We start from the raw sequence: 27,989 nt of genomic DNA, 5'->3' as shown, positions 1-27,989 counted from the left end.
TGTCCCACGCCTAGCCAGTTCCCTCCTGGGGTCCTCCCGCCTCCTGAACACTCAGGTGGTTGTACCATCCCTTAGGATCTAGGCACCACAGATTCTGAGTGGTTTGACCTTTGGGTATGGGGGGCTAGAGTAAGCACAGGTAGACCCCGGTATTGACTCTGAATCTCCGGATTGGAGGGAGCACTCCTGAGCCTGGAGCCGTTCCTGGGTTCTGGGAACCATGGTGTTGCACCTTCCCCACCCCCAAAGGAACTGGGGCCTGGCTGATGAAGGGCGGCTGTGCCCGCAATGAGCTGGTCTATTTCGTGCCTTCGATGAGAAGCAGGGGTTGGGAAGCGACCTGGGTGCGCGTGCCCATCCCTCGTGCAGTACTCGCGCGGCCCTTTCTTTGTTCACACGTTCCAAGGACGCGTCATAGGCGGCACACCCAACAGTGTGCGCTTTGCCTGGCCCCTTTGGCAGCTAACGGAAACCTGAGCCACTGACTTCATTTGAAGGACCCGACCTTGCAGAAGTGCTCCTCATGGGCAGTTACCTGAGCCGGCCCCGCCCTCGGCCGCTGTCCCCTTCTCTGCTAGGCGGGGACCCGCCCGAGACGCTTGAGAGCCTCGGGCCCGCGCACCCAGCCCGCAGTGTTCCTCCGACTTGCCGGGTTCACTCGGCGGCCCCGACCCTGGACCTAACTCGCAGGCCGTCATGCGAGAATCTTGTGGCTTCACCCCGTCGTCGTCGGTACCGTCAGCGGTTTGCCATAGTCCATCTGCGGCAATATCCAATCCAGCAGGCCCGGTGTTTATTTCTGGGGGTCTTTTCCTCAGTGCCCCACACCCGCCATCCAAAGCCTGTGCTGTCTGCCTGCAGGTCCAAGATGTTCTGCACTTCAGTGATCCTGAAGATGGCATCTGCTAAGGGCAAGCTGACGCTGCGTTTGGCTCTGAAGGAGACAGTCCTCTGTATGTGGTCTTCGCTGTCTAGTCACCTCCCAAATCCTTGTGGAAGGGAGACCTTGATGAGGGCCCTCGAAGAGAATGGTCAAGCGAAAGCCAAAGAAGAGAAAGACCTGACCTCCCTGGTTGAGAGCAGGGAAGAGCTGGCAAAGCCTGGAGAAGGGCACCCAGTCCCCAAGAGGCAGGATGATATGAGAGGGGATGCCGAGTGCAGTGGGAGCATGCAGTCAGCATTTAGGCGCCTGATGGTCAACGGAGTCCTCTCTTCCTTTGTGCCCAGGCCGGGGCCTCTGAAGAGAGACTTCTGTTCTACCAGCTTAGAAGACAGCCTGATTAGGAAATCCCACACCTGCTTTTTGAGCTCCTGCAGCAAACGCAATGCCATCACCAGTTCTTACAGCTCCACTCGAGGGTTCCCACCGCTGCCGAGGAGCTTCCCAGGCACAGCTGGGATCCGAGGCCCAGCCTCATACCAGCCCCAAGTGGCCGCAAAGAAAGCCAGTGAGGAAAGCTATCATTCTAGCTCTTCAGCCTCAGTAGAACCACAAAGGAAGATCAAGCATGAAAATGTTGCAGATGCACCTTCTGGGCAGAAGCAGAGTTTGAGGGATCGCTCACCTCTGCCTGACAGCTCCAGGCCCCAGAAGCGCAAGATTCCTCTGCTGTTGTCCTCTAGGCGACATGACTCACTGATCCTGCTCCCACCACCCCAGGTGGGTTATCGAGTCACTGCTGAAGACCTTGACTTAGAGAAGAGAGCTGCAATCCAGTGGATCAACAAGGCCTGGGAAGGGTAAGACTGAGGCCATCTCCAACTGTAGCGCCCCTCAGCTTTCCTGCTTGTCCATACCCGCCTGTGGCAGGCACTCCCTCCTCCAGCTCCCAGCACTAATTCACAGCAGAAGACTTCTGGCAGATGCAGAACTCCCCAGGCCCAGTGGCCTTCCCATAGTTGGATGGAGGGGCACCTCCTTGGGCTGTTTTTCTTGGTTCTCTCTAAACCTTTGCCTTACTTGGCTTGGCTATAAGAAAGGGGTCCTCCTTTCCCTGGTCCACCAGGGTTTATTCCCCAGTACTTTGTGCAGGGCCTCACTGGTTCTTTGGAGGAGCATTGTAGGAAACCATCAAAGTTCTGCTATGCCCAGGGCACTGTGCCTGTGGGCCAACTACCCCCATCAAGTAGGTTAGCTGTCTCCATAGAGACAATGTTTCATTCCCATTGTCTTTCTGCCTGATGTGTCCCTAGAAATTGGGTGGCTGGAGCTTGTTAGGCCGGCCCACCCAGTGATCCCTGCAACCGAAGAACAAGATTTGGACCAGTTTTTCTCCAGGCAGGAGCAGGCAAGACAGCCTTCAGTCTTTCTCTTTCTACATATGAACACTTGGTACCACATAAACATTCAATAAATGAACAAAGTTATATATGTCACACACATATATAGTCGTATATATTTATATGTTATATATGTTTTATATAGTCATATATAATATGTATGTATATAATATGTATTATGTGTATTGTTAGATGTATTATATATATTACATAATTTACTATCTGTAATGTACATAATATATATGTAATGCATATGTATAATATGTATATATAACATACGACATGTGTATAATGTATAATATATAATTATTATACATAATAATAGAACATACAATTAATATAAAATATATGCATACATTATATTCATATGTAATATATGTATATATAGGTGATATATATAATAATTCTTGTACATACAAAATGTATATAATATGTGTAATATATACAAAATATACAATATGTATCATATAATAATATATATTGAATACATGTGTGATTTTTTGTTATGCCAAATGTTCCATGTCTTTTCTCTTTGAACATAATGGAGGAAAAATTGACTCGTACAAGTAGCTGGTCTTAACTGTGTCAGGTTTTCTGTGGCTCAGCTGATGGGAAAGCAGCACCACTTTATGCCTCTAGACACTAACTTCTGATTTTTGTATTTGAGACCATGAGGTGGCAACCCATGCACCAGCCTTTTCCCTCTTTTGTGTCTCACAGGCTCACCTGACATCACTCTGGGCTTGATCATGCCTACTGTATGTTATGAAATGGCTGTGACAACTTAGTCTTTTTTAAAATTTTTAAATTGGATGCAACTGTAGACTTACAGGACAGTTACAAAGTTACAGAGAATCCCCATCTAGTCTTCACTGAGCTTCTCCTAATGTTAATATCTTACAGAACAATGGTTGAAACCAGGAAACTGACACTGATATGATGCTATTAGCTAAACTTCAGACTTTAATTGGATTTTCCTAATTTTTCTAGTAAAGTTTTCTTTCTGTCCCAGTATCAGTCCAGAATCTCAAATTTGATTTAGTTGTCATGTCTCCTGAGTCTCCTCCCAACTGACCATCTCTCTGTCTTAATATCTTGTGTAACCTTGATATGTCTGAAGAGTACTGGTTAGGTATTTTGTAGAATTTCCCTCAATCTGGATTTCTCTTTTTTCTCATAAGAACATTGAGGTTAGGATTTTGAAGAAAAATCTTAGGTGATGTACCCTTCTCAGCACGTCACCTCAAGGGTACATAATATCCATATATCTTACTATGGGAAATATTAGCCTTGATCACCTAGTTAAGGTGATGTATACCAGAGTTCTCCATTGGATAGTTATTTTTCCCTGTGTAATAAATATTTGAGGGGGGAAATCATACTTTGATGCTACCAAAAAATTGTTTGTCCTTGAACTTTGCATCATCAGTGGATCTTGCCTACAGCAATTATTATTGTGCTGTTTTATAAAAAAATTTTAATTTTTTTAATTATTTATTTTTGAGGGAGAGACAGAGTGTGAGCAGGGAAGGGGCAGACACAGATTCTGAAGCAGGTTCCAGGCTCATACCTGTCAGCATGCGGGGCTCAAACCCACCAACCATGAGATCGCGACCTGAGCTGAAGTCAGACTCTTAACCAACTGATCCATCCAGGTGCCCCCAAAACACTGCTTTTTTTTTTTTTTCCAACGTTTATTTATTTTTGGGACAGAGAGAGACAGAGCATGAACGGGGGAGGGGCAGAGAGAGAGGGAGACACAGAATCGGAAACAGGCTCCAGGCTCCGAGCCATCAGCCCAGAGCCCGACGCGGGGCTCGAACTCACGGACCGCGAGATCGTGACCTGGCTGAAGTCGGACGCTTAACCGACTGAGCCACCCAGGCGCCCCAGCACTGCTTTTAAGAATCACTTGGTTCAGCTCCTTTCAGCTTCCTTTAAGTGAGGTTATGTGATTCATTTGTATCACACTTAGATTCATTTCTCACAGTCTGCATTCCATTTCGGGTTCTCCTAACAGTCTAACAATCTAGTTGATTTTAATTTGCAAACAGTGAATCTCACTCTTTTTGGTGTGCAGTTTGCTTATATTTTGTTGAGTACTTCTGTGTCTGAGTATTCTGTGTTTGAGTATCCATGAGAGATATTGGCCTGAAATTTTATTTTCTTGTGCTCTTTTTGTCTGGCTTTGATATCAGAGTAATATTGCTCACATAGAATGAGCTGAAAGGGTTCCCTCCTATATATCTGGAAGAATTTGTAGAAGGATTGGTATAATTTCTTCTTGAAATGTTTGGGAGGATTTACCAATGGAGCCATCTGGGCCTGGGTTTCTATGGGAAGATTTAAAAATTACTAATTCAATATCTTGCTGTAGGCCTACTAAGGTTTTCTAATTCTTCTTGAATCAGTTTCAGTAACTGGTGTCTTTCTGGGAATCTTCCCATTTCATGTAAGTTGTCTAATGTGTTGGCATAAAATTGTCCATTGTATTTCCTTATAATCTTAATATTTGTAAGGTAGAAAATGATACCCTGTCTTCAATTTCTAATTTTCTTAGTGACTTTACTCTGTATCTCCACCTAAATGTCTCCCATTCTCATTCTTGCTTTGTTTTTGGTCAGTGTGTCTAAACGTTGTTAATTGTGTTGATTTTTTGTGGTTTTTATTGCTGTTTTCTATTTTTGTTGTTAATTTAGGTTCTAATCTTTATTATTTAATTCTTTCTGCTTCCTTTGGGTTTAGTTTGCTCTTCTCTTAGAAGTTTCTTAAGGTGGAAGATTAGGGATTTGAGACCTTTCTCTTCTGTAATTTAGGCATTTTAAGCTATAAATTTGCCTTTTTAATGGCATTAGAATAATGTTGAAACTATGTTTGGATGACATTCAGTTCAATATATGTTCTAATTTCTATTATGATTTTTTTCTTTTACCCTAAGTTTAGAAGTATGTTCTTTAATTTCCAAATATTTGGGGATTTTTGCACATTTCTTTCTGGTTTTGATTTATAATTTTATTCCACTGTGATCTTAAACCTACATTTAATGATTTCAATCCTTTTAAATTTGTTGGGGCATTTTTTATGGCCAACCATATGCTCTATTTTGGAAAATGTTCCATAGGTATTTAAAAAAAGGTATATTCTACTGTTTGGGGGCAGAGTGTTCAATCAATGTCAAGTTGAGTTGTTGGATAGTGTTGTCCAAAACTTAAAAATAAGTCTTTTAGGGGAGCCTGGCTGGCTCAGTCGGTTGAGCGTCTGACTTCAGCTCATGGTTTGTGAGTTCGAGCCCTGTGTCGTCTCTGTGCTGACAGCTCAGAGCCTGGAGTCTCTGTGCTGACAGCTCAGAGCCTGGAGCCTGCTTCCAATTCTGTGTCCCTCTGTCCCTCTCCCCCTCACGCTCTGTCTCTATCTCTCAACAATAAATAAACGTTAAAAAAATTTAAAAAAATGTCTTTTTATTCTTGCTGATTTCCTGTCTAATTTTTCTATCAGCTATTGAAAATGGAGGCTTAAAATACTCAGCTATAATTGTCTTATTGTCTGTTTTACATTTCAATTCTGTAAGTTTTGGCTGTGTGGATGTTGGAGCTCTGTTGTTAGCTGCACATAAGTTTTAAATTGTGATAGCTTCCTGATTATTGATCATTTTATCATTATGAAATGTCCCTCTTTCTCTTTTGTAATATTTTTAGACTTAAAGTTAGCTTTGCCAAATATTGTTACAGTTAATCCAGCTCTTATGGATACTGTTTACAATTAATATATTTTTCCATTCTTTTAATTTGAATTTGTTTTTTATACTTGAATCTAAGCTGTATCTCTTATAGCCCAGCATATAATGGGTCTTGCTATTTAAAATCCAGTCTCTGTTCTTTTATTTGTACTTTTTAATCTATTCACATTTATTGTAATTATTGCCATGGTTGGGTTTACTTTTTCCATTTTGCTACTTATTTTCTATTTGTCTCGTGTGTGGTTTTTGTTTTTTGTTTTTTGCTTCTCTGTTGCTCCATTACTACCTTTGTGCTAAATAGATTTTTTTTAGTGTATAATTTTAATCTCCTCTCTTCCCCCTTTATTTTTACTATTTTTGAGTTATTTTCATAGTGGTTTCTCTAAGAATTACAATATGCATCTTAAATTTTCAAATATCTACCTCCTTACATGCAGATGACAAATAAATACATGAAAAGATATTTAACACCATTAGCTGGTAGGGAAATGCAAATTAAAACCACAATGAGCTATTACTACATGCCTATGAGAATGGCTAAAATAAGTAGTGATGATATCAAGTGCTGTGAAGATGCTAGGTCATTCATACATTGATAGTCAAAATGCAAAATGATACAGCCACTCTAGAAAACAGTTTGGCAGTTCCTTTGAAAACCAAAAGTGGACTTACCATTTGACTGAGCAGTTGTACTCATGGCCATTTATCACAAAGAAATGAAAACTTATTTCCATGAGAAAACATGTTCACCAATGTTTATAGCAGCCTTATACCTGATATCTCAAAACTGTAAACTACCCAAAAGTCCTTCAATGGGTGAATGGTTAAACAACTATGTACATCATTCTATGAAATACTATTCAGCAATAAAAATAAATGAGGAACACCTGGGTGGCTCAGTCAGTTAAGTGTCTCCCCTTTCTCTCCACCCCTCCCTGATCACTCTGTCTCTCAAAAATAAATAAATGTTAAAAAAAATGAACTATTGATATTTAGATGGACCTCAAGAGAATTATGATGAGTGAATAAAGTCAGTCTCCAAAGGTTACATAGCATATGATTCCATTTATGTAACATTCTTGAAGTAATAAAAGTATGGAAATAGAGAATAGATTAGTAGTTGACAAGGGTCAGGCATGGGGTGGATATATATGGCTATGAAGAGATGTCACAAGGGAGGCTTTTGGTGATAGATTAGTTCTGCATATTGATTGTGGTGGTTACACAAATCTGCATAGACATTGTAATTGAATTGCATAGAAATACACACACATAAATACATGTAAAATAATGAAAAATGAGTAAACTTTGTAGATTGTGCCAATGTAATTTTTCTTGTTTTTATGTTGTTCTATGGTTATGCAGGTATTGTGATTGGGGGAAATTGACTAAAGGGTACATACAAACTCCCTGTACCTTCCCCCCAAATTTGCTGGCAAACATAAAATTATATCAAAATAAAATGTAAAGGAAGTATATCTCAGATTAATATGAATTAATTGATTAATACTAATTTATTTCCAGTAAATAACGTAAACTTTGCTCCAACATAGATATATTATTTTTCCTCTCTGAGAGACTATTGCATGTTTATATGTTATAAGCCCAGGTTGATAATTATTATTTTGTAAATTTATGCCTTTTAAATCAGTTTCTTCATGATAAGAGCTAAGATGATGGAGTAGTAGGAGGACCCTATGCTTACCTTGTCCCTCGAACACAGCTAAATGAGTATCAAATCATTCTGAACACCCAACAAATAGATCTGAGGACTGAGAGAGCAGACTGCACAATTAATGGGAGAGAAGAGACTACATCATGGAAGATAGGAGGTGCAGAGATGTGATTTGAGGAACAAAAGGATCTCAGGTGCTGCAGAGGAGAGGGAGCCCTGATCACAGAGGAGAGAGAGCAGCACAAAGGAGATTGCACAAAGAAAACACTTCCCCAAGGCTATTTACTGGGAAAAGGAGAGGGACTGATTATTTGAGTTTTTACAACTAGCAGAGCTCAAAGACTGGAGTTCTAGAGGTCCACACCCTGGCTGGTGTTGAATCTGGCAGGCACTACAGTGATCCAGTGGAGAAGGCAAGGAGAGGGCTGGGAGCAGATGGTGTGATCTGAGAATCCCTCAGATCCTCGCTGAAAATAAATGATATAGAAGATAATAATAATAATAATAATAATAATAATAATAAAACAAGTAGAACAGGTCAATGAGACTAGGAGCTGGTTCCTTGACTTAATAAAATTGGTAACCCCAGCTTTATCAAAAAGAAAAGAGAAAGGACCCAAATAATAAAACCATTAGTGAGAGAGGAGAAATCATAACCAACAGAAATACAATTATAAGAGAATATTATGAAAAATTCTATGTCATCAAATTGGGCAATCTGGAAGAAGTGGATAAATTCCTAGGAACATATAAACCACCAAAACTGAAACAGAAAGAAACAAAATTTGAACAGACTGATAACCAGCAAAGAAATTGAATCAGAAATCAAAAATCTCCTAACAAAAAAAATTACAGGGCCGGATGGCTTCCTAGGGGACTTCTATGAAACATTAAAAAAAAGAGTTAAAATGTATTCTTCTGAAACTGTTCTAAGAAATAGAAATGGCAGGAAAACTTCCAAACTCATTCTACAAGGCCATAATTGCCTTGATTCCAAAACCAAAGACCCCACTAAAAAAGTGAATTATAGGCCAATATTCATGATGAACACGGATGCAAAAACTCATAACAAGTTACTACACATTAAATCCAACAGTACATTAAAGGAATCATTCACCACAATCAACTGAGACTTATTCCTTGGCTGTAAGTTTGGTTCAATATTCACAAATCAATCAATGTGATATACCACATTAATAAATGAAAGGATAAGAACCATATGATCCTCTCAATAGATGCAAACATATGTTAAAAAGCATTTGACAAAGTACAGCATCCATTCTTTTTTTTTTTTTTTTTTTAAAGAACAGATCATGCGCAGTGTTCTTGGCCGTGTTCCAGTAATTCATTTTTCTTTTTTTTTTTTCAACGTTTATTTATTTTGGGGACAGAGAGAGACAGAGCATGAACGGGGGAGGGGCAGAGAGAGAGGGAGACACAGAATCGGAAACAGGCTCCAGGCTCTGAGCCATCATCAGCCCAGAGCCTGACGCGGGGCTCGAACTCCCGGACCGCGAGATCGTGACCTGGCTGAAGTCGGACGCTTAACCGACTGCGCCACCCAGGCGCCCCCATTCTTGATAAAACCCTCAGCAAAGGGATGTTAAAGGGGACTCTGAGTATAAAGGAAAGGCCATAAGTAAGAATTAGAAAAATAAGAAGTATAAAAGGAGTAAAAATAAGGATATCAGTCAAGGGACTCACAAAATAAAAGGACATAAACTATGACACCATATACCTAAAACGTGGGGAGAAGAGTAAAGAATGGGTTCAAACTTAAGTGACCATCAACTTAAGATAGACTGCTGTATGCAGAAGATGTTATACACACTTAATGGTAACCACAAATCAAAAACCAGTAGTAGATATGCAAAAAATGAAGAGAAAGTCATCCAAGTATGTCACTAAAGACAGCAAACTTATGGTGAGAGAAGATAGCATGGAAAGAAAGGAACAGAGAAAAGCCACAAAAAGAAACACAAAACAAATAACAAGATGGCAATAAGTACATACCTATTATAATTGTTTTTAATGTAAATGTACTAAATGCTCCAATTAAGAGACATAGGGTGATAGACTGGATAAAAAATAATAATAAAAGCCATCTATATGTTGCCTACAAGAGACTCATGTAAGACCCTAACAACACATGCATATTGAAAGTGAAGGGATGCAGAAGCATTTATCATGCAAATGGATGTGAAAAGAAAAGCAGGGGTAGCAATACTTATATGAGAAAAAATTGACTTTAAAACAAAGACAGTAACAAGAGATAAAGAAGGACACTATATAATCATTAAGGAGACAATCCAAAGAGAAGGCATAACAATTGTAAGTATGTATGCACCCAACATGTCAGCACCCAAACACATAAAATGGTTAATGACAAATATAAGGGACCTAACTGATAGTAACACAATAATAGTAGGGGATACCCCACTTACATTGATGGACAGATCATTCAGACAGAAAATCAACCAAGAAATGGTGGCTTTGAATGACACAGTAGACTATACGGATTTAATAGATATATTCAGAGCATTTCATCCTATAACAGCACAATACACATTCTTTTCACCAGCACACAAAACATTCTCCAGAATAGATGACATATTAGTCACAAAACAAGTCTCAACAATTTCAAAAAGATCAAATTATACCATGCATCTTTTCTGACCACAATGCAATGAAATTAGAAATCAACCACAAAAAAAATTCTGGAAAGAGCACAAATATTTGGAGTTTAAATAACATGCTACTAAACAATGAATAGTTCAGTGAAGAAATGAAAGAGGAAATCAAAAAATACATGCAGACAAATGAAAATGAAAACATAGTAGTCCAAAACCCTTGGGATACAGCAAAAGTGGTTCTAAGAGGGAAAATAATAGCAATACAGGCCTACCTCAAGAAGCAAGACAAGGGGCGTCTGGGTGGCGCAGTCGGTTAAGCGTCCGACTTCAGCCAGGTCACGATCTCGCGGTCCGTGAGTTCGAGCCCCGCGTCAGGCTCTGGGCTGATGGCTCGGAGCCTGGAGCCTGTTTCCGATTCTGTGTCTCCCTCTCTCTCTGCCCCTCCCCCGTTCATGCTCTGTCTCTCTCTGTCCCAAAAATAAATAAACGTTGAAAAAAGAAGCAAGACAAATGTCAAATAAAAAATCTAAACTTACACCTAATGAACTATAAAAAGAACAACAAACAAAGCCTAAAGCCAGCAAAAGGGAAATCATAAAGATTAGAGCATAAATAATCAATGAAACCAACAGCTTGTTCTCTGAAAAGATCAACAAAATTAATAGCTTCTACCCAGACTCATCAAAAGAGAAAGGGAAAGAGGGAGGGAGGCAGAGAGAGAGAGAGAGAGAGAGAGAGAGAGGACTCAAAAAAACCCAGAAATTAAAGAGGAGAAATAACAACCAACACCACAGAAATACAAAGGATTTTAAGAAAATTTTATGAAAAAATATATGCCAACAAACTGGACAACCTAGAAGAAATAGATAAATTTGTAGAAAGAAATAAACTACCAGAACTGAGTCAAGAAGAAATAGAAAATCTGATTAGACAGACTACCAGCAAGGTAATCTTTTCCAAAATATAGAAGAGGAAAGATCACTTCCAAATTCATTCTATGAGGCCAACATTACCCTGATTCCAAAACCAGATAAAGATACCACACAAAAAGAGAACCGCAGGCCAATATCTCTAATGAACATAAATGTAAAAATCCTCAAAATTATATTAAACTGAACCCAACAATATATTTTTAAAAATTCACCATGATCAAGTGGGATTTATTTCTGGGATGCTAGTGTGTTTTAATATTTTCAAATCAATCAATGTAATACATCACATTAATAAGAGAAAGGACAAAAACCATACAATCACTTCCATAACTGCAGAAAAAGCATTTGAAAAAGCGTAAGATACACTCATGACAAAACCCTCAACAAAATATTTAGAGGGAACATACCTCAACATAATAAAGGTCTTTTATGAAGAACCCATAGCTAACACCATAGACAAAGGTGAAAAATTGAGAGCTTTTCCTCCACGGTCAGGAACAAGATGGGGCTGTCCACTCTCACCAGTTATCCAGCATAGTACTAGAAGTCCTAACCACAGCAATCAGACAAGAGAAAGGAATAAAAGGTGTCCGAATTGGTAAAGATGAAGTAAAACTTTCACTATTTGCAGATGACCTGATACTATATATACAGAAAACTCCAAAATCTACTAGAACTGATAAATGAATTAATCAAGGTCACAGGATACAAAATTAATGTACAGAAATCCACTGCATTTCTATATGCCAATAATGAAGCAGCAGAAGAGAAATTAAGAAAGCAATCCCATTTACAGTAGCACTAAAAGTAATAAGATACTTAGGAATAAATTTAACCAAAGGGGTGAAATTGAAATTGAAGATGACACAAAGAAATGGAAAGTAATTCCATGCTCATGAATTGGAAGAACCAATATTATTAAAATGTCTATACTACCCAAAGCAATCTACACATTTAATGCAACCCCTATCAAAATACAAATGGCATTTTTCACAGAACTAGAACAAACAATCCTAAAACTTGTATGGAACCACAAAAGACCCCAAATACCAAATCTTTGAAAAAAAAAGAAAAAGAAAAAAGAAAACAGGAAGCATCACAATTCTACACTTCAAGTTATATTACAAAGCTACAGTAATCAAAACAGTATGGTACTGGCACAAAAATAGAAACATAGATCAATGGAACAGAATATTAAGCCCAGAAATAAACCTGTAATTATATGGTCAATTAATCTTCAACAAAGGAGACAAGACTATTCAATGGGAAAAAGACATTCTCTTTAACAAAAGGTGTTTGGAAAACTGGACAGCTACATCCAAAAGAATGAAATTGGACCACTTTTTTTTTTTTTACATCATACACAAAAATAAACTCAGAATAGATTAAGAATTTAAATGTGAGACCGGAAATCATAAAGATCCCAGATGAGAGCACAGGCAGTAATTTCTCTGACATCAGCCACAGTGACATCTTTCTAGATAAATCTCTTGAAGCAAAGGAAATAAAAGCAAAAATAAAATATTGGTATTACATCAAAATAAAGAAGTTTCTGCACAGCAAAGGAAACAACAAAACTAAAAGACAACCTATGGAATGGGAGAAGATATTTGCGATATAAGAGATATTCACTGAAAAGGAAAAAAATAAAACTCCATTTCCAAATGGCATGATGGTCTGTGTAGAAAATCCCAGGAAAATCTACAAAATAAATCCTCCTGAAGCAAATTATTGAGCTTGACCTGCTCTCAGGATACAAGATCAATACACAAAAATGAATTTCATTTCTATATACTAATGGTGAATAGGTAGAAACTAAAATCAAAGCCACAATAACACACTTACAATTTCTTCAGAGAAAACAAAATACTGAGGTATAAATCAAACAAGATATGCACAGGATCTGTGAGATAAAAATAAAAAATGCAAATGAAAGAAATAAAAGATGATCTAAATTCTTGGAGAGACCTACCACATGAAAGGACCAAAAATCTCAACATAATAAACATGTCATATATCTCTGAATTCATTTATAGGGTTTTTTTTTGCTTGCTTATTTGTTTGTTTGTTGGGTTTTTAAATGTTTTTAAGTTTTAATTCCAATGTAGTTAACATACAATGTTACATTTGTTTCAGGTGTACAGTATAGCGATTCAACAATTCTATATACTACCCAGTGCTCAACAAGGTGTATACTCTTAATCCCCTTTACCAATTTCACCCATCTCCCCACCCACTTCCCCTCTACTAACCATCTCTTCTCTATAGTTTGTTGATTTTATTTTTTTCAGAAAAGTGGGTTTTTGCTTAATTTTCTCTATTTTCCTGTTTCAATTTCATTGGCTGCTGCTTTTGTCTTTAATAATTCTTTCCTTCTGCTTTCTTGGTATTTATTTTTATTTTTTTCTAATTTTGGAGGTAGGAACTTAGATTATTGAGTTCTGTTGAGTTCTGTTTTTTTTTTAATGTTTGTTTTTGAGAGAGAGAGAGAGAGAGAGAGAGAGAGAGACAGAGAGAGACAGAGTGTGAGCAGGGGAGGGTCAGAGAGAGAGGGAGACACAGAATCCAAAGCAGGCTCCAGGCTGTGAGCTGTCAACACAGAGCCCGATGCAGGGCTCAAACCCATGAATGGTGAGATTATGACCTGAGCCAAAGTCAAACGCCCAACTGACTGAGCCACCCAGGTACTTAGTGAATTCTGTTTTCTAAAGTAAGCATTTGTTGCTATAAGTACCTCTCTCAGCACTGCTTTGGCTGCATCCTACAAATTTTGATAAGTTATGCTTTCATTTACATTCAATACATTATATATATATTTTTTTTTCCTGTGGGACTTTCTCTTTGACTCATGAATTATTTAGAAGTATGACATCTAATTTCCAAATATTTGAAGATTTTTTTGTTCACTTTCTGTAATTTATTTCTAGCTTTATGCTAGTATGGTCAGAGAACCTTCTCTATGAGTTCTACTCTTTTAAATTTGTTAAGGTTTATTTTATGGTCCTCCTTAAGTGTTATCTTGATAATTGTTCTATGGATGTCAGAAAAGAATGTGTATTTTACTATTTTTGGAGTATTTTACAAATGTCCATCAAGTTCTTTTTCTTTATAGCATTGCTGAATTCTTCTATTTTGCTGATTTTCTGTTTAATTTTATCAATTGATAAATGAGGACTGAAACCCCCAACTATACTTGTGAATTTGTCTATTCTTTTGGTTCTTTCAGTTTTTTGCTTCATGTAGTTTGTTTTTTTTTAAAAAAATTTTTAAATGTTTATTTATTTTGAGTGACAGAGTGCGAGTGGGGGAGGGTCAGAGAGAGAGGGAGACACAGAATTCAAAGTAGGCTCCAGGCTCTGAGCTGTCAGCACAGAGTCTGATGCAGGGCTTGAACTCAACCTGAGCCTAAGTCAGATGCTTAACCGACTGAGCCACCCAGGTGCCCCATGCTTCATGTATTTTGAAGCTTTATTGTTTGGTACATACACCTTTAGAATTGCTGTATCTTCTTGGTGGATAGGTCCTTTTGTTGTTACGTAATGTCCCTATTTATCCCTACTTACTTTCTTTGCACCAAAGTCTACTTTATCTGATGTTAATATATCCCTTTCTGATTAAAAAAATAATGTTTGCATGCTTTGTCCTTTTCCTTTCCAGCATAGATATGTCATTATGTTTGAGGTGAGTTTTTGCAGGCAAACTACGTTTAGGTCTGCCAAACTCTGTCTTTCAATTTGTGTATTCAGACCATAGACATTTAAAGTAATTATTGGCATATTCGGGCATGGTTCTGTCCTTTTATTATTTGTTGTCTGTTTCCTATATTTATCGTTCTTCTGCTACTTTTTCCTTCTATCCTGTAAGTTAGCTGAACATTTTTAGAGTTCCATTTTGACTGATTATAGTGTTCTCCAGCATATTACTTTTTGTGTAGTTTTGATAGTAGTTGTTCTAGTTATAATCATACATATATGTAATCACAGCCTACTGGTGTTGATGTCTTATCACTTCAAGTGAAATGTAGAAACTTTACCTACCTTTACCCTTCCACTTTAAAAAATATAATTATTTCCACTATATACTTTAAGTACCACATCAGATGGTGTTATAACTTCTGCTTCAACCATAAAATATGATTAAAGAAACTCATGAACTGAAGGATTGTGTATTATATTTACTTCCAGTTTTATCATTTTCTTTCTATTTGGAGATCTTCCTGTAGCCGGTATTTAAGACTAGGTCTGTTAGCAATAAATTCTCTTAGTTTTCCTTGCTTTAGGATATCATTATTTCTTATTCACTCTTGAAGGAAGGACATGGGATTCAAAATTGACAGTTCTCTGCTTTCAACGCCTGAAAGATGTGTCTTTTCTTTTTAGCCTCCATTGTTTTAGATGAGAAATCTGTTGTCGTTCAAATTGGTGCTCTCTTCAATGCAATATCCTGCTTCTTTCTGGTTGTTTTAAAGTTGTTTCCCTTTTTGGGGCACCTGGGGGGCTTAGCCAGTTTAGCATCCGACTAGATTTCAGTTCAGGTCATGATCTCGAAGTGGTGAAATCAAGCCCTGCATCAAGCCCCAAGTTGGACTGTGAGCATGGAGCCTGCTTAGGATTCTCTCTCTCTCTCTCTCTCTCTCTCTCTCTCTCTCTCTCTCTCCCTCCCTCCCTGCCTCCCTCCATACCTCCTTCCCTCTCCCTCTCTCTGCCCCTCCCCTGCTCATGCTCACTCTCTCTCAAAATAAATAAACACTAAAAAAACAAATAAAATTGTTTCCTTGTTAGTTTTCAGAAGTTTAGTTTTGCTGTGTCTCGGCATGGATTTTTCTTTTCTTGTTATCCTTTTTGGGAATTGTTCAACTTCTTGAATCTGTAGAATTATGTCTTTTGCCAAATTTGGGACTTTCAGCCATTATTTCTTCCAATACATGTTTATTTCCACACGTTGTCCTCTCCTTCTTCTGGGGCTCTGATAATATAAATTCTATGAATGCTAGACCTCCTTTTTCTTTAGTCTTTTAAGTTCCCGAGGATCTTTCACACACTCTTCCCCCCTTTTTTTGGTCTACTGTGTTCTCTTTACTCAGATTGGGTAAATTCTACTCATTTGTTTTCATTGATTCTGTCCTCTGTCATCTTCACTTACTATTGAGTCTATCTAGCAAGTTTTTAAACGTTAGTTATTTTATTTCAGTTGTATAATTTCCACTTAAGGTTTTGGAGAAGTTAAAATGGCAGAATAGTGGGAGTTATGCTGAGCTTGCCTCGTCCTTCCAACACAGCTAGATCATCATCAAATTATTTTTAACAACTAGGAAATCAATCGAAGGATTAAGAAAATAATCTGTACAATTGGAGTGGGAGAACATGGCAGATGTGAGGTTCAGAGCTATTAATTGGGGAAGAGGAAAGTCTCAGTACCACAGCAGGAAGGGAAACTTTTTCATGGAGAGTGGTCAGGAAGAGAGGGAGAGAGTGGTGGGGAAGGAATGACTTGTAGGATTCACACAAGACCCCATAGTGTGTGGATCCCCTGGGTCACACTAAGAGATATTGCTTCCTTTCCCGGTGTATATTTGGAAGAGGGCTTTTGTTTGTTTGTTTTTGGTTTTGTCTCTTCAAGGACAATAGTCCTGTTGGGAGCCATTGAGTGGCCATTCAATAGCAGGGAGTTGCTATGGTAGCACCTGCAGATGGTAGACATACTGGTTGCAGCTTTTTGCTGTTCACTGCAGTAGACTCCAGCCACTTGGCTTGCCTTGTGTGACTGCTTTTCTGGAACAGAGGCACACAGAGACTGCAAATAACCTGATCACAGCTTTTCACTGTGTGCCACAATATATTCCAGCCACTGTGAGCGTGCCATGTGACTACTTTTCTGGGACAGGCCAGTGAAGGGCAGAGGAAGAGAGCAGGTCTGCTCCAGGCCTGGCCCTTTAAGATTTGGGGTTTTGAATCACAGTCACCAGCCAGAGATAAAACACAGGAGAACTGTGGTGCTGGGTGTGCCAACTGCCAGGTACAGACAGGTTAAGGACAGGGATTTGACAAAAGCCTAGGATGCTTTTCTGTAAGGGCCACCTGAACAGAGGTGAGTTCCCCTCCCATGGGATTAAAGGGTGAAGTGATGCCATCTTCCATCTACTCCCCAATCCCAGCAACATCAGGCTTCAGAGGGAAGCACAGCGCCATCTAGTGGAGGCTGAAGTCTCTTACATCAAGCCCCACCCCCTGCATCCTGGAAGTGTTTCCATGACACACGTCAGCCTGAGAGTCAGTGATGCAGGACTTTCCGGCAAAGATGAGCACAAACAACTCCCTTGCACCAAGTCTACAGATCGTAGTGTTGCAAAGTTTCAGCTCGAGGGAAAATACGATCTAACTTCAGTTTTACCGTTATTCTTTATTTTATTATTTTTCATTTATTTTCTTGTTTTTTAAATTCCTTTTTTAATTATTATTTTTATTTATACATTTTATATGTATACATATTCTTTTAATTTTATTGTTTCTTGTTTTTATTATATTTTGTTATATATATGCATATATATATGCATATATATATATTTTTTTGAAGTTTATTTATTTTTGAAGTTTATTTATTTTGAGACAAAGACAGAGTGTGAACAGGGGAGGGGCAGAGAAAGAGAGGGAGAGTGACAATCTCAAGCAGGCCCCGCACTGTCAGCATAGAGCTTGATGCGGGGCTCAAACTAAAAAACTGTGAGATCATGACCTGAGCTGAAACCAAGAGTAGGATGCTTAACCTACTGAACCACTCAGGCACCCCTATTTTATTTTCCTATATTTTATTTTATTTTTGGATCTAGATTTCTTTAGCAAGTAGACCAAAACACATATAGGATCTAGGTGGTTTTTTGTTTGCTTGTTTTTCTTTTTATTTCTTTATTTTTTTTCTTCTTCTTTTCTTTTCTGGACAAAATAACAAGATGGAGAAATTCATCCCAAAATAAAGAACAGTAGACTTCAAGTTGTGTTACAAAGCTGTAATCATCAAGACAGTATGGTACTGGCACAAGAACAGACATTAAGATCAATGGAACAGAATAGAGAACCCAGAAATGGACCCACAAACGTATGGCCAACTCATCTTTGACAAAGCAGGAAAGAATATCCAATGGAATAAACACAGTCTCTTCAGCAACTCGTCCTGGGAAAACTGGACAGCAACCTGCAGAAAAATGAACCTGGACCACTTTCTTACACCATACACAAAAATAAACTCAAAATGGATGAAAGACCTCAATGTAAGACAGGAAGCATCAAAATCCTCGAGGACAAAGCAGGCAAAAACCTCTTTGACCTTGGCCATAGCAACTTCTTAGTCAACACGTCTCTGGAAGCAAGGGAAACAAAAGCAAACATGAACTACTGGGACCTCATCAAAATAAAAAGCTTCTGCACAGCAAAGGAAACAATCAGCAAAATGAAAAGGCAACCAACAGAATGGGAGAAGATATTTGCAAGCTACATATCAGATAAAGGGTTAGTGTCCAAAATCTATAAAGAACTTATCAAACTCAACACCCAAAAAACAAACAATCCAGTGAAGAGATGGGCAAAAGACATGAATAAACACTTCTCCAAAGAAGACATCCAGATAGCCAACCGACACATGAACAAATGCTCAACATCACTCATCATCAGGGAAATACAAATCAAAACCACAGTGAGATGCTACCTCACACCTGTCAGAATGGCTAACATTAACAACTCAGGCAACAATACATGTTGGCAAGGATGCAGAGAGAGAGGATCTCTTTTGCACTGCTGGTGGGAATGCTAGCTGGTGTAGCCACTCTGGAAAACAGTATGGAGGTTCCTCAAAAAAATTAAAAATAGAACTACCCTATGGCCCAGCAATTACACTACTAGGTATTTATCCAAGGGATACAGGTATGTTGTTTTGAAGGGGCACATGCACCCCAATGTTTATAGTAGCACTATCCACAATAGCCAAAGTATGGAAAGAGCCCAAATGCCCCTCAATGGATGAATGGATAAAGAAGATGTGGTATATATATACAATGGAGTATTACTCGGCAATCAAAAAGAATGAAATCTTGCCATTTACAACTACATGGATGGAACTGGAGGGTATTATTCTAAGAGAAATTAGTCATTCAGAGAAAGACAAATATCATAAGACTTCACTCATATGAGGACTTTAAGATGCAGAACAGATAAACATAATGGAAGGGAGGCAAAAATAATATAAAAACGGAGGGGGACAAAGCATAAGAGAACAAACTGAGGGTTACTGGAGGGGTTGTGGGAGGCGGGATGGGCTAAATGGGTAAAGGGCATTAAGGAATACACTTCTGAAATCATTGTTGCACTATATGCTAACTAACTTGGATGTAAATTTAAAAAATAAATTAAATAAAATGGTAACAAAAGAAAGAAAGAACAGGCAGTAGAACTCACAGCCAGAGATTTAATCAATACAGATATAAGTAAGATGTCTGAACTAGAATTTAAAACCATGATTACAAGGATACTAGCTGGGCTTGAAAGAAAGCATAGAAGATGCTAGAGAATCCCTTTCTGCAGAGATAGAAGAACTAAAATCTAGTCATGCTGAAATTAAAAATGGTATAATTGAGATTCAATCTCCAATGGATGCCATGATGGCAAGGATGGATGAAGCAGAGTAATAAATCAGTGACACAGAAGATAAAATTATGGAAAATAATGAAGCTGAAAAGAGTGGGAAACAAGGCAAAAGACCCACAATACAAGACATAGAGAGAACTCAGTGACTTATTAAGAGGAAAACAATTATATCATAGGAGTCCCAGAAAATGAAGAGACACAAAAAGGGGCAGGAGGTGTATGTGAGCAAATTATAGCTGAAAACTTTCCTAATCTGGGGAGGACACAGACATCAAAATCCAGAAGCACAGACAACTCCCTTTAAGTTCAACAAAAGCTGACGATTACCAAGGAATATCATAGTCAAATTTACAAATACACAGACAAGGAAATAATCATGAAAACAAGGGGAAAAAAACCTTACCTACAAGGTAAGAGAGATTGGTTCACAGCAGATCTGTCTACAGAAACTTGGCAGGCCACAAGGGAATGGCAGGATATATTCAACATGCCGAATGGGAAAACCATGCAGCCAAGAATTCTTTATCCACCAGGGCTGTCATTCAGAATGGAAGGAGAGATAAAGAGTTTCCCAGACAAACAAAACTAAAGGAGTTCATGACCAGTAATCCAGCCCTGCAAGAAATTTTAAGTGAGACAGTGAGACTCTTTCAGTGGAGAAAAAACAAAACAAAACAAAAGACCAAAAGCAACAATGACTAGAAAGGACCAGAGAACATCACCAGAAACACCAGTTCTACAGACAACACAATGTTCATATTTTTCAATAATCACTCTGAGTGTAAATGGACTAAATGTTCCAATCAAAAGACATAAGGTATCAGAATGGGTTAAAAAAAAACAGGATCCATTTATATGCTGCCTACAAGAGCCTCATTTTAGACCTAAAGACACCTGCAGATGGAAAGTGAGGGGATGGAGAACCATCTATCATGCTAATGGACATTAAAAGGAAAGCCAGAGTAGCCATATTTATAGCAGATAAACTAGATTTTAAAACAAAGACTGTATCAAGAGATGAAGAAGGGCATTATATCATAATTAAGGGGTCTATTTATCAAGAAGATTTAAGAATTATAAATAATTATGCCTCTAACTTGAAAGCACTCTAATATATAAATCATTAATAACAAACACAAAGAAACTTATTGACAGTAACACAATAATAGTAGGGAACTTCAACACCTCATTCACAGCAATGGACAGATCATCCAAGCAGAAAGTCAACAAGGAAATAATGGCTTTGTGTAACACACTTGACCAGATGGACTTAATAAATATATTCAGAACATTTCATTCTAAAGCAGCAGAATACACATTCTTCTTAAATGCAAATGGAACATTCTCCATAATAGATCATATACTGGGTCACAAATCAGCACTCAAGAAGTACAAAAAGATCAAGATCATCCATGCATATTTTCAGGCCACAACACTATGAAACTTGAAGTTAACTACGAGAAAAAATTTGGAAAGCCCTCAAATACATGGAGGTTAAAGAACATCCTACTAAAGAATGAATGGGTTAACCAGAAAATTAAAGAAGAAATAAATAAATACATGGAAGCAAATGAAAATGAAAACACGACAGCCCAAACCCTTTGGGATGAAGCAAAGACAGTCCTAAGAGGAAAGTACATTGCAATTCAGGCCTATCTCAAGAAGCAAGAAAGGTCCCAAATATACAACCTAATCTTACACCTAAAGGAGCTAGAAAAGGAAAAGCAAATAAAGCCTAAAGCCAGCAGAAGAGGGGAAATAATGAAGATTAGAGCAGAAATAAATGATATAGAAACAAACAAAAAACCTCGAGTAGAACATATCAATGAAACTAAGAGCTAGTTCTTTGAAAGGATAAAATTAATAAACCCTTAGCCAGATATATAAAAAAGAAAATAAAAAGGACACAAATAGATAAAATAATGAGTAAAAAAAGACAGATCACAACCAATACCACAGAAATACAAACAATTATAAGAGAATACTATGAAATATTATATGCTAACAAATTGGGCAATCTGGAAGAAATGTACAAATTCCTAGACACTCACAAACTATCAAAACTGAAACAGGAAGAAACAGAAAATTTGAACAGACCTATAACCAGCAAATAAATTGAATCAGTAATAAAAAATCTGCCAACAAACAAGAGTCCTGGGCCAGATGGCTTCCCAGAGGCATTCCACCAGACATTTAAAGTAGAGTTAACACCTATTGTTCTCAAACTGTTCCAAAAGAAGAGAATGGAAGTAAAACTTTCAAACTCATTCTATGAAACCAGCATTACCTTGATTCCAAAACCAGACAAAGATCCCACTAAAGTGGAGAGTTATGGGCCAATATCCCTAATGAACACGGATGTAAAAATTCTCAAGATGCTGGCCAATCAATTTCAACAGTATATTAAAAGAATTATTCACCACGATCAACTGGGCTACAGGGCTGCTTCAATATTTGTATATCAATCAAGATACACCTCATTAATAAAAGAAAGGATAAGAATCCTATGGTCCTGACAATAGATACAGAAAAAATTTTGACAAAATACAGAATTCCTTCTTGATAAAAACCCTTAAGAAAGTATGGATAGATGGAACATACCTCAACATCATAAAAGCCATATATGAAAGATCCACATCTAATATAATCCTCAATGGGGAAAAACTGAAAGCCTTTTTCCCTATACTGAGGAATGAGACAAAGATGTCCACTCTCATCATTACTATTAGCCTCAGTAATCAGAAAACAAAAAGAAATAAAAGGCATCCAAATCAGCAGAGAAGTAAAACTTTCACTATTTCACTATTTCCATGTAGAGACATGTACTCTACATGGAAAACCTGAAAGACTCCATCAAAAAATTTCTGGTACTGATACATGAATTCAGGAAAGTTGCAGGATATAAAATCAATGTACAGAAATTGGTGCATTTATGTATACCAATAATGAAGCAACAGAAAGAGAAATCAAGGTATTAATCCCATTTACAATTGCATCCAAAACTGTAAGACATCTAGAGAAAAACCTAACCAAAGATGTAAAAGATCTCTACACCTGAAAATTATAGAATGCTTGTGAAAGAAATTGAAGAAGACACAAAGAAATGGAAAAAGTTCCATGCTCATGGATTGGAAGAACAAACATTTTTAAAATGTCTAAACTACCCAAAGCAATCTACACATTTAATGCAATCCCTATCAAGATACCAACAGCATATTTTGCACAGCTAGAACAAACAATCCTAAAATTTGTATTTAACCACAAAAGACCCATATAGCCAAAATAACCCTGAAAAAGAAAAAAAAACTGGAGGCATCATGATTCTGGAATTCAAGCTATACTAAAAAAACTCTAATGATGAAAACAGTATGGTATTGGCCCCCAAACAGACACATTAATCAATGGAACAGAATAGAAAACCCAGAAATGGACCCAGAACTATATAGTCAACTAATCTTTGACAAAAGAGGAAAGACTCTCCAATGGGAAGAAGACAGTCTCTTCAACAAATGTTTCTGGGAAAATGGATGCCATGACATGCAGAAGAATGAATCTGGACCACTTTCTTACACCATACATAAAAATAAATTCAAAATGGATGAAAGACCTAAATGTAAGACAGAAAACCATCAAAATCCTAAAGGAGAATACAGGCAGCAACATGTTTGACCTTGGCTGGAGCAACCTCTTACTAGACATGTCACCAAAGGCAAGGGAAACAAAAGTAAACATGAACTATTGGTATTTCATCAAAATAAAAAGCTCTGCACAGTGAAGGAAAAAATCAAAGGCAAATAAAAATCAAAAACAAAACTAAAAGGCAGCCTATGGAATGGGAGAAGATATTTGCAAATGACATATCTGATCAAGGGTTAGTATCCATAATCTATGAAGAACTTATCAAACTCAAAACCAAACAACCCAGCTATGAAATGGGCAGAAGACATGGACAGTTTTCAAAAGAAGGCATCCAGATGGCTAACAGACACATGAAAAGATGCTCAACATCACTTCTTATCAGGGAAATACGAATCAAAACCATGATTAGATACCACTTCACACCTGTAAGAACGGCTAAAGTTAAAAACATAGAGGGGCGCCTGGGTGGCGCAGTCGGTTAAGCGTCCGACTTCAGCCAGGTCACGATCTCGCAGTCTGTGTGTTCGAGCCCCGCGTCGGGCTCTGGGCTGATGGCTCAGAGCCTGGAGCCTGTTTCCGATTCTGTGTCTCCCTCTCTCTCTGCCCCTCCCCCATTCATGCTCTGTCTCTCTCTGTCCCAAAAATAAATAAAAAACGTTGAAAAAAAATTAAAAAAAACCATAGAAACAACAGCTGTTGGCAAGGATGCAGAGAAACAGGAACCCTCTGGCACTGTTGGTGGGAATGCAAACTGGTGCAGTCTTTCTGGAGAACTGTATGGAGGTTCCTCAAAACACCAAAAGTAGAACTGCCCTACAATTCAGCAATTGTACTAGTCAGAATTTACCCAAAGGATACAAAAATATGGATTTGAAGGGGGTAAAGGCAACGTTTATGGCAGCATTACAAACAATACCCAAACTGTGGAGAGAGTCCTAATGTCCACTGACTGATGAATAAAGAGGAAGTGGGGTGTGTGTGTGTACACACACAATGGAATATTACTCAACTATCAAAAAGAATGAAATCTTGCCGTTTGTAATTACATGGTTGGAGCTAGAATGTATTATGCTAAGCAAAATAAGTCCATCAGAGAAAGACAAATACCATATGTTTTCACTCATATGTAGAATTTAAGGAACAAAACAGATGGACATATGAGATGGTGGCAGGGAGGAAGAGAAGAGAAGGAAACAAACCACAAGAAACAAACCACAGACCAAACTGTGGGTTGATGGAGGGAAGTGGGTAGGGGATGGACTAGATGGGTTAGGGGTATTAAGGAGTGCACATGTTATGAGCACTGGCTGTTGTATGTAAGTGATGGATCACTAAATTCTACTCCTGAAACCAATACTGCACTGTATGTTAACTAAAATTTAAATTTAAAAAATTCTTCTTGGTTCTCTCCCCCCCCCATTTTTTTCTTTTAAAAATAACTTCTATTTTATTGCTTAAAATTTTAGTCTTTTTTTATTTGTTTCAAGAGAGAATTTGTAATTTATTATTGATGCATATTTATGATGACTGCTTTATTTTTTTTCTTGTTTTTTTAATTTTTTATATATGAAATTTATTGTCAAATTGGTTTCCATACAACACCCAGTGCTCATCCCAAAAGGTGCCCTCTTCAATACCCATCACCCACCCTCTCCTCCCTCCCACCCCCCATCAACCCTCAGTTTGTTCTCAGTTTTTAACAGTCTCTTATGCTTTGGCTCTCTCCCACTCTAACCTCTTTTTTTTTTTCCTTCCCCTCCCCCATGGGTTCCTGTTAAGTTTCTCAGGATCCACATAAGAGTGAAACCATATGGTATCTGTCTTTCTCTGTATGGCTTATTTCATTTAGCATCACACTCTCCAGTTCCATCCACGTTGCTACAAAAGGCCATATTTCATTTTTTCTCATTGCCACGTAGTATTCCATTGTGTATATAAACCACAATTTCTTTATCCATTCATCAGTTGGTGGACATTTAGGCTCTTTCCATAATTTGGCTATTGTTGAGAGTGCTGCTATGAACATTGGGGTACAAGTGCCCCTATGCATCAGCACTCCTGTATCCCTTGGATAAATTCCTAGCAGTGCTATTGCTGGGTCATAGGGTAGGTCTATTTTTAATTTTCTGAGGAACCTCCACACTGTTTTCCAGAGTGTCTGCACCAGTTTGCATTCCCACCAACAGTGCAAGAGGGTTCCCGTTTCTCCACATCCTCTCCAGCATCTATAGTCTCCTGATTTGTTCATTTTGGCCACTCTGACTGGCGTGAGGTGATACCTGAGTGTGGTTTTGATTTGTATTTCCCTGATAAGGAGCGATGCTGAACATCTTTTCATGTGTCTGTTGGCCATATGATGACTGCTTTAAAATATTTAACATTCCATCATCTTACTCATCCTGGTTTTGGTGTCAGCAAACTCTTTTATTCAAATTGTGATTTCACTGGTTCTTGGTATGAGGAATGATTTTTCTGTTATATCCTCAATGTTTTGGTTATGTTGTTAAGAGACTTTTTATCCTATTTCAATATTCTATTTAGAAGGTAGTTTTGCTGTTTAAGGTTAGCCTGTATGTTCTGACCTATTTTTGTGAGCTTGACAGTTTAATTCCAGAGATTTGCAATGTTATTCTGTTCTACTTTATTCTTCTGGGGCTCCTGGGACTTCTTAATTCTGCTAGTACTCTCTGTGGGGACAGTGAGTGTTCACTGGGTTGCCTGGTATCCCTGAGCTACCTCCTGTTGAAGATAGGGTATCAGTAGCCATTTCTTTGAGGTCTTCTTATGCCACTGTTAAAGGGCAAAGAGACAAAGGGCTTTGCTGCTGCTGCTGCTGCTGCTGCTGCTGCTGCTGTTGCTGTCATGGGCAGTTGGGGTTGTTTGCTGATGACTCAGTTGTAGAGTGAGGGTTGAATCTCTCCATACAGTCTCTGTTGGGCTTCTCTATTCTTGTCCTTTGGCCAGAGACAGCAGGATTTTGTTGTTGTTGTTGTTGTTGTTGTTGTTGTTGTTGTTGTTTTGTATATGCCTATTGGTGGTTCTAGGTTCTAGAACCCAGGTTCTTGGTTCTGGCACCAAGTCCTGGATATATGAGAAATTAACACACACACACACCCATACACAAGGAATTTGTCATATGTCATTCCTCCTGTTCCTAGTTAGTCCACTTTCATTTTGCCAGTCTTCAGAGCCTTTTTTATTGCTATCTGCATAATTTATGAGGTGTTTTGTTCCATTAGAGGGGAGACACAGGGAACAGTAGTAAGTTTATACCATCTTGTTATGGTTCTGGTGTCTCTAACATTGCTTTTTGAGGAGAGGCTTTGCTGACCACCCCACTCTGCCACTGTGGAAGTCCCATACCCAAGTCAGTTTGACTGTAAATTTGCTGACAAAAGTCTCATTTATTCCATATTTGTATCCTCCTCTGAAGGATCCTATCACCGTCCCAATACCTATCAGCTGTTCCCATTAATTAAAAAATAACAATTTTTATACATGTGTGTTTTAAATGGGTAAAAATACTAATTACATTACATAATTATACATTTCTGGGATCCTTTTTCCTGTATTCTAAGCCTGTTCTCTAGGCTCACTTTTGTTCTTTCTGATACTATTATTAAATAGTTCCTTTAAGTGAGGCTGTATGGGAGTAAGTTCTCTTATTTTATATCTACTATGACTTTTTTAGCCCTTACTTTTGAAAGATAATGTAGATAGGTATAAGGCTTTTAGGTTGATACATAAATCCCCTTACCACCTTTATATTAGGGCATGGTTATGTGAAGACACTATGTTTTGAGTCTGTTGGCCAAGTACATTCCCATGGATAAGATTTTGTGTTCTTGTGTCAGCGTCAGTCACTCAAATGTGGACTCATATGTGTGTTGGGTAAGTTACTAATCCTCTGTTTACTTACAGATAAAATAAGGATAATCATAAGTGAGAGTTACAGAGTGCTTATATAAGTCCTCCTCTATGGCAGGTGCTTTGTGTCTAATACCCTTTTTTATTATTTATGTTGTTACTATTATTTTTTTCTCTTTTACAGATGATGGAGCTAATATCCAGAGCAAACTTGAGGACAGTGACATCATGACTTATCTGCATATGAGCTGACCCTCAAATCTGAGTACATATACTGTACTCTGTACTTGTAGTGCAATATTACATTCCATGTAGTGTCATTTTGATACTTAAATAAGATAATCATCTAAAGTGCTAACTGTTGTATCTGACTTATACTTGTATTCAGTACATTTTATCCCTTATGATTTCCTCCCCTTCTGCTGGCCACATCTGTGAGCCCACAGCCTTTTAGAGAATCCTCTCATTTCCCCTTGGCTATCATGGGAATGCTCATGTGTTGGCTGAGGTGATGGCCCAGATACGTCTTGACTCCTCATTCCCCAGGGTTCCAACAGTGGTGCTGTCTTCCATGTAGAGCCTGGGGAAAGCGCC

The 27,989-nt window shown here is 38.2% G+C and overlaps 1 protein-coding gene across 2 annotated transcripts; it reads left to right on the top strand.

Annotated features, from left to right (window-relative positions):
• Positions 1-394: 394 nt before the first annotated feature.
• On the top strand, positions 395-27,753 carry LOC102901611 (nuclear envelope pore membrane protein POM 121-like). Of its 2 annotated transcripts, none has more exons than XM_006927497.4 (2): positions 395-1,660; positions 27,580-27,753. In XM_006927497.4, the coding sequence occupies exons 1-2, from the start codon at positions 524-526 to the stop codon at positions 27,625-27,627; spliced, it is 1,185 nt and encodes a 394-aa protein (XP_006927559.2). In that variant the 5' UTR covers positions 395-523; the 3' UTR covers positions 27,628-27,753. The 2 variants fall into 2 exon arrangements, with proteins under 2 accessions (XP_006927559.2, XP_006927558.2); XM_006927496.4 differs by having other exon boundaries at positions 398-1,740.
• Positions 27,754-27,989: the final 236 nt, after the last annotated feature.

Source organism: Felis catus, chromosome A1 (assembly GCF_018350175.1).
Source record: "Felis catus isolate Fca126 chromosome A1, F.catus_Fca126_mat1.0, whole genome shotgun sequence".
NCBI lineage: Eukaryota > Metazoa > Chordata > Mammalia > Carnivora > Felidae > Felis > Felis catus.
This window is presented reverse-complemented; position numbering and strand designations above follow the sequence as displayed.